The sequence below is a fragment of the Myotis davidii genome, unplaced genomic scaffold (genome assembly GCF_000327345.1).
Source record: "Myotis davidii unplaced genomic scaffold, ASM32734v1 scaffold539, whole genome shotgun sequence".
In the NCBI taxonomy this organism is placed as follows: Eukaryota; Metazoa; Chordata; class Mammalia; order Chiroptera; family Vespertilionidae; genus Myotis; species Myotis davidii.
In genome coordinates this window covers 693,292-701,521 of record NW_006290028.1, presented here as the reverse complement: position 1 = coordinate 701,521, position 8,230 = coordinate 693,292, and the positions used below count along the sequence as shown (strand labels likewise).

Here is an 8,230-nt window from a genome sequence, read left to right as displayed (position 1 = left end):
TTGTAGTTAAAGTGATTAACTACCCGCCTGGCACTTAGTTAAGGAGTTTCACCCCCTCCCTAACCTCAGGGGAAAATCTCTACCTGGGGAAACAACCTTTCTCGGAGAGGCGACCCTGGCTAAAACACATAGTGCCAAGAAGGTGAGCAAATATATCAAAAACAGTATGCCATATATGCCAGGTCCCTTGAAACAACAAGGATGGACTGGCTCCCGGCATATATTGTTATGGAGAAGACATGGACATAAGGATGAAAAAAATCAGTCAAGCTAAATGGATTTCCCATATTTAGGGGCCCAGTACAAGAGGTTGCAGAAGTAACTCACTGTCTTTTGGTGGGTAAAGTGAAGCCTACTGAAAAGGCTGAAAATAGAGAGAGAACCATGATGGTGGCGTAGGTAAACTGTACTCTCTGCTTCCCCCAAAATTACAACTGAAATACGGAACAACCATCATTCAGAACCCCCTGAAATCTGGCTGAATGAAAGTAAATACAACTAGAAAAGTAAAGAAGAAAGCACATTGAGATTGGTAGAAGGGGTGGAGACATAGAATGAGCTACTCCAACCTACACGTTTGGAATTTTTTAATCAGGAGGGATCTCTCCAAGGCCTCCCATGAGAAGCAGGGCGTCCCTGCCACACATCAGACCCCAACCCCAGAGTTCCAGAGCTGGGAAGAGAAGCTTTGGGATTGTGGCTGAGTGACACAGAGACTGCTGGAATTCCAGGTGTTCCTCTTAAAGGATCTGTGCATAAACTTACAGGGTCTCACTTCCTCTGAGCTCCAGTGTTGGGTGGCAGCTTTGAATCCAGAGACATACAGGGAAGAATTGAACTGTCTGGCATCCAGGCAGGAACTAGGGGGCAGCTTTCTCCTGGACAGGGGTGCTCACAGGGTCATTGTTCCTGTGCTGGGACCTCCCTTGTTGCAGAGCTGACTGGCAACTATACCTGAGTTCCCATCACCATAGCCTACACTATTCACTCATCCCTGGTAATTCCCTGATACCCCACCCCATCCAATCTGAAACCCCACTCAAACTGTTTGCAGAAGCTTTTCCATATGAATGGCCTGTCCTGGCTCAGGCTTCCGACTTTGCTAAACTCTCTCAAACAAGCAGCAGCGGGATTCAGCATGCCCCAAACCTATCAATAAAAGGTCCAAGACCTGGCACCAGCATCAACTTGCCTTGCTTCACAGCTGGGCCTTGCCCGGGCACTTCCTAGCCCAATCCAAGTAGCAGCCGTCTGCAGATCTCTCTGTAGCTCCTGCGGAGTGGCTCCAAGCAATGCCTGACTTTGCACCTCCTGGGAGGTCCCAGAGCCAATGCACCTGGTGGACAGCTTCAGACCATACTAGATTACAACTTTATGTATCCACAAGTGACACACTCAAGAAGCAGACTCAGTAAGTCCTGCTCCATAGGGCTGTCTCCTGCACAGCAACTCTTCCATTGTAGACACAGCTGGTCCTCACAGCCAACTGGCCTGGAGACCAATTCCTCCCAGTGATGCCAATCAAAGCTCAACTACAAAAAGACTGTGACACAGCCACATAGGGGCGTATCTAGAGTGCTCAGCTCAGGTGACTGGGGAGGCTACACAAGGCCACTCTACCAATTCCAGGAAATATAACAGTTCTACCTAATATGTAGAAATAAACACTGGAAACAGCTAAAATGTGCAAAGAAACATGTTACAATTAAAAGAAATGGAAGCAAGCAAACTACTAGATAGAGTTTAAACCAACGGTTATAAGGTTACTCAAAGATCTTAATGAGAATGTCAAGGGACTTAGTAAGACTTCCCAGGATCTTAGTGAGAATGTAAAAAAACAGGAAAAAGGACCAGTCAGAAAATAAGCATACACTAACTGAAATAAAGAATAATTTACAGGGATTCAACAGCAGAGTAGAGGATTCCGAGAATCAAATCAACAATTTGGTAGATGAGGAAGCAAAAAACATCCAATCAGAAGAGCAAAAAGAAAAAAGAATCTAAAAATATGAAGATAATGTAAGGAGCCTTTGGGACAATTTCAAGTGTACCGACATTCACATTATGGAGATGCCAAAGGAGAATAGAGAGAGCAAGATATTGAAAAATTATTTGAAGAAATAATGACAGAAAATTTCCCCTACCTAGTGAAAGAAACTGACTTACAAATGGAAGCGCAGAGAGTCCCAAACAAGACCCACCTAAAAAGGCCCACATCAAGACACATAATTAAAATACTAAAGGTTAAAGACAAGGAGAGAATCTTAAAATCAGCAAGAGAAAAGCAGTTAGTTACCTACAAGGGAGCACCCATACAACTGTCAGCTGATTTCTCAACAGAAACTTTGCAGGCCAGAAGGCAGTAGCAAGAAATACTCAAAGTGATGAATAGCAAGAATCTACAGATTACTCTACCCAGCAAAGCTATAATTTAGAATTGAAGGTCAGATAAAGAGCTTCACAGACAAGAAAAAGCTAAAGGAGTTCAAATAATACCAAACCAGTATTAGATGAAATGTTGAAGGGTATTCTTTAAGAAGATGAAGATGGAAGAGGTGAAGGAGGAGGAGGAGGAGGAGAAAATATGAACAATAAAATGGCAATAAATACATATCTATCAACAAGTGAATCTAAAAATGAAAATAAACGAACAAGAAATCTAATGAACGAAGTAAACTGATGAATAAAATATCTCAAAGGGAAGGGGGTGGGGGAGTGGTATATATCTCAGAGGGAAGGGGTGGGAGTGGGTGGGGGGCAGAAGGGATTAACCAAAAGATCTTACATGCGTATATGCATTATCTATGGACACAGACAACAATAGAGCGATGAAGGTCTGGGGCAGGGTGGGAACAGAGTGGAGGGGAGCAAAGGGGGAATAAAAAGGGAACATCTGTAATACTCTCAACAATAAAGATTTTTTAAAAAAAGCTAAAAAAAGGTTGACAATAGAATCTTTGTATTTTTGGGGTGAGACAATATACAGGAAGAATGGGAGTATTTGTCAGGCAAGAAGAAGGGAAAGGAATAGAAACCTATGAATCTAGTCTAAGATCAAGTTTTCTAAGAGTTCTATACAACAGATTAGGAAAGGATAAGATCTTCCATACTAAAATGAGTCTGGGAAATGTGGAAAGAAGTTCCATGTACTATTAACAGCCTCAGTATCAAATGCAGAGGACACAAACCCAGCCTTTGAATTACATTTTTAAGTTGTGCCATACCTCACGTTCCTCTTCTTGTTCTTTTCGAATCTGCTCCAAACGAGACTGTTCTGCCATCTCTCTCTCATGAGCTTCCCTCTGTTGATAAAAGAGAAAGGGAGCCAGCATTCAATAAACACTTAAGAAAAAGAAAGAAAGACAGAAACAAAGAAAGAAAAGAAGAAGGAGAAGGAGAAGGAGAAGGAGAAGGAGAAGGAGAAGGAGAAGGAGAAGGAGAAGAAGGAGAAGAAGAAGAAAGAAGAAAGTAGAAAGAAGGAAGAAGAAGAAGAAGAAGAAAGAGGAGGAGAAAAAAAAAGAGAAAGAGAGAGGGAGAGAGAGAGAGAGACATAAGTCCCAGCATGACCCAGAGGTGCACTGTGGTAATAAAGTATTTTCTCTGGAATAAGAATAAAAATGAAAGCAACAACAAAGCATAGCTCTCTGTTCATGTTGGGTTCCTATTCAAATACCTAGGTAGCTCTGAGTAGTGTTGCATTCATTAGAACCGTTGTCTCATCTTCCTTTCTAGTCTTTTTGGCTATGTTTCCTTTACCCAAATATCAAGCTTTAATCATGTCAGCCCCTTGCTGTTAGCAAATATTACTTTTTCTCTTCCACCCCTCTTCATCCAGTTCACATATACAGTCTCTTCTATGGATCCCTCCCCAGTCCATTCTTACTTCTTGGCTTTTCAGAAAAGCTAAACAAACAAACAAGCAAACACCAAAAACTTTCTACTGAACTCCTGTTCACTGAATTCTCACAGAACTTAGTGCTTCACTTATGACATTTAGAATCCTTGCCTAAGTGTTACAGCTATCTGTGCTCTTGACTTTACCACTTTACCATCTACTCTTTACCACATTTTTGAGGGCAGAAACTGTGGCTCATTTATTTTGCACTCTTTCGATGCCCAGTACAGAAGCAGGTGCTCAAAAAGCATTAAATAAATCAGTGGTTCTCGACCCTGACTGCACATTAGAATCACCTAAAAGTGTTTTAAAAATTGTTAGGTTGTACCTAGACTCACTAAAAATAAAATAAAACAGATAATATGCCCATTTTGTTTTCATTTTTATGATTCTCAACAAACTTCATCTTGTCAAAATGAACCATACCATACTTTAAAGACCCAGGAGCAAAATTATGTTTTTCTGTTAATTGAATCTAGCTTTCTCCATTGCAAACCCAACATTTTTGGGGATCAAAGTGATAAAAGGGCTGGCACTTAAGTAATGAAAAAACATTCTCGTTTGAGTTCTTTATCCCAGAAGTCCCTTGACCAAACCTACTTTTGCTCTGTCAGCCTCAAGTGAAAGGCGATAGGCCTCATCTTGTTCTCTCTTCACATTTTCTCTCGCTTCACGTTCATCCTTAAAAGAAAAGATTCAAATGTGTTTTACCATATTAAATTTTTAAAAGGAAAAAGTGGCAATCTCCTTGTTTTACTCATGTGTGAATTTATTATGAGTAAATAAGATACTTTTAAGATGCATAAAATATAAATAAGCAAACAAACAATAAGATGAGGAGCATGGTATATAGTGAAAATAAGACTAGCTCTCTACCATTAACAAACTGTGTGACCTTGGACAAGTCATTTAACCTTTCTAGGTCTCAGTTTCTTCACCTATAAAATAAAAATAATATTTGTCCCATAGGGTTGTGAAAATTAAATGCAATCTATAATAATAAAAGCATAATATGCTGATTAAACTGGAAAGCTGAACGACCTTCTGGACGTCCTCTGGACGAAGCTGTGGTGTCGGGGGCTGAGGCAGAAGTGGTTAGGAGTGATCAGGCAGGCAGGCAAGCAGTTAGGAGTGATTAGGCAGGCAGGCAGAGGTGGTTAGGGGCGATCAGGCAGGCAGGCAGGCGAGTGGTTAGGGGCAATCGGGCAGGCAGGCAGAGCGGTTAGGGGCAATTAGGCAGGTAGGCGTTAGGGGCAATCGGGCATCAGGCAGGCAGGCAAGCAGGGGTAGGCAGGCAGGCAGAGTGGTTATCAGGCAGGCAGACAGGTGGTTCAGGGGCAATCAGGCAGACAGGCAGAGGGGTTGGGGTGATCAGGCAGGCAGGTGAGTGGTTAGGAGCCAGTGGTTCTGGATTGCGAGAGGGAAGTCCGACTGCCGGTTTAGGCCCGATCCCACAGGAGGATCGGGCCTAAACCGGCAGTTGGACATCCCCCAAGGGGTTCTGGATTGCCAGAGGGTGTAGGCTGGGCTGAGGGAACCCCCCCCCCCGCCCCCTTCAGTGCATGAATTTCATGCAGCAGACCTCTAGTAATATATAAACTCTCTAGCAAAGCACCTGACAGTTCATTTTTATAATGATTAGTTCCCTTTGTTTTCCACCTGATTTTTCTAAGATAAACTTGGAGAATGTCAGCATTGGGACTAAGAACTGGGAGAGAATAAAGGACTTGGGAGTAATATCCTGGTCAGCATAAGGAGAGTCTGAAAGCAAAATACCCTAGTTAACTTCAGTCTATACCACACCACTAAAGCTTGGTTATCAAATAAGTATTTCCTCAATACCTTCACACTCGTGAAGTGTGAATAACTGAGAAGTTCTCTAGATCTTTTAGAATATTTTTAGCTTCTGAAATAATTATGCCACCTGCCTACATTTAAATTGCAATTTCATACAAAATTAAAAGTCAATTCAACTGTCAGAACTTCTCATTTATTAAATTCTAGAGTATAGTCAATATACATGTACTTAAATTAATAAATACTCACATCTGTTGGCATTAGACTATAGATGCCCTTTTTGGTCATTTTGTTTAATAGGCTGAATCAAAAAGTCACAAATGTTTAGCTATTTTGATGTTAAAAACGGAATTTCATATGGTTTAACCTAATATTTTGTAACTTTTTGTCTTCCCTATTCATTATATGCTCACTCAAGGTTGAGTATATGCTCAGCACTGTCTTAGGTGCTCTTTCTAATTCAAGCCTGAACTTTCTCCCTGAAGTCTCATACACCTTATAGCTTCAATGATTCAATTAATTTCACAATCACTTGTATGAATAGTAATATTTCATTAATTCCAAATCTTTCAAGTAAAAATATAGGAAGATTTAGATGTAGAAGCTAATTGCTATACTATCTAAAATGAAAAAGTATCCTAGGGAAAATATATGTTGGAACAAAATATAAGGAACAATGATTAACCTAACTGAGACCACACAGGCTGCAAAGCAGTCAAAATAATTTACATGTCATATAATATTACACATGAATAAAATGGGTTTTAAAAACTTCTACTTGGAAACTTATACTTATTCATCAGTATTTATATTTTAAAGAAATAGAAACATATTCCTTTAAATGTATCTTCATTAATCCTACCAACTTTTCATTTACCTTTGGAAATATAAGAGACCAACATGTCCAAAGAGCCACTGTATAGATGAAGAAAATGAAACCATATGAGGGTAAGTGATTTACACAAGACTACCTGTTAGGCAGTGCCAGGGTTTATACCTGAATCCAAGTCTTCTGACAGTTTCCTGCCCCCACCCGCCTTCCTTCTTCTCTCCAATCCAATGCTTTTACCCTTGCCTCTGATCATCCCAGACAGAAGGGCTGGCTCCGGATGAACTTTCCTAAACTTATCATATTTATAGTTTTTTATGTGTTGGATGTTGCTTGTGAATGGCTATTATTTTTTTCTTTCCCGTCTTTTGTTTTGAGAGAGAAACATCGATGTGAGAGAGACACATCGACTGGTTGCCTCTTGCATGCTCCCTGACCAGGGCTGGGATCCAGCCTGCAATGGAGGTACATACCCTTAACCGGAATTGAAGCCAGGACCCTTCAGTCCTTGGGCTGATATTCTATCCACTGAGCCAACCAGCCGGGGCTCTTCTTTTCTGTCTTGTCCCTCCAACTGTCCTGTTCACAGTCACCTCTAATTTCTGGATTTAGAGAACACTGCTTGAATGCTTTCCCTGCATTATCCTATATGATTAGATTTTTACGAAAACCCCAGGTATTGTGATTAACATTTCATGTTTAACTGTGTTCCCATAACTTGTAAATGTGCCTCCTGGAACTTCTCCTGTGTCCTACAAAGAATGTCCTTATGAAGGATCCCCTTGCTAAATCTGAGAGGACACATCAGACAAACTGACTAGAAACACATGTTGATTATGTAGAGGTAGAACAGCTGGATAATCAGGTTCAGGAATGGGTCTCCCTCGGGTGCTGCCTGGGCTCTGGCTTGGCTGCCTGATATGAAAACACCTTGTCACACTAAAGTGAGAAGCTGGGCTGCTTGGAACTAATAGCCTCCACTGGAGCCTTTCATCTGTAGCATAACTGTCACTGCTCTTACATAGCTTTGTACTCACTAGTTTGTATATTTAACTTACTGCTCCCTCCCTGACCTGTAAGATCTCATAGGGAAGAACTCTGTATTCTCCTATAACATCCAGGATACTATATTACATATGATAGGCATTCATTACATATTTGGTAGATGAAATAGTGGAATTATCAGTGTTCAACAGTTACACATCTGAAGTTCTGAGTATTCTGCAGATTAGCAATTTTTATGTGAGTATATTTCTTTTTTGAAAAAACATTTTTATTTATTTCAGAGAGGTAGGGAGAGGGAGAGAGAAACATCAATGACAAGAATCATTGAAGGGCTGCCTCCTGCATGCCCCCTTAATGGTGATCAAGCCCAAAACCTGGGGATGTTCCCTAACCGGGAATCAAACTGTGACCTCCTGGTTCATAGGTTGATGCTCAACCACTGAGCCACACCGGCCAGTCTATGTGAGTATATTTCTTATTCTGAGCATTATATGACTTGAGAGAAACATCAATGACAAGAATCATTGAAGGGCTGCCTCCTGCATGCCCCCTTAATGGTGATCAAGCCCAAAACCTGGGGATGTTCCCTAACCGGGAATCAAACTGTGACCTCCTGGTTCATAGGTTGATGCTCAACCACTGAGCCACACCGGCCAGTCTATGTGAGTATATTTCTTATTCTGAGCATTATATGACTTTAAGAG

At 41.1% G+C, this 8,230-nt stretch overlaps 1 protein-coding gene across 2 annotated transcripts in view; it reads right to left on the bottom strand.

The window, feature by feature from the left end:
* The window catches only part of FAF1 (Fas associated factor 1), a 184,614-nt gene that overhangs the window by 37,017 nt on the left and 139,367 nt on the right, over positions 1–8,230 (bottom strand). For both annotated transcript variants that reach the window (XM_015563297.1, XM_015563296.1), the window contains 2 exons: positions 4,496–4,576; positions 3,225–3,302 (listed from right to left, as the gene is read on the bottom strand). In XM_015563297.1, coding sequence (XP_015418783.1) covers positions 3,225–3,302; positions 4,496–4,576 — 159 coding nt within the window. The remainder of the gene's footprint in view (positions 1–3,224; positions 3,303–4,495; positions 4,577–8,230) is intronic.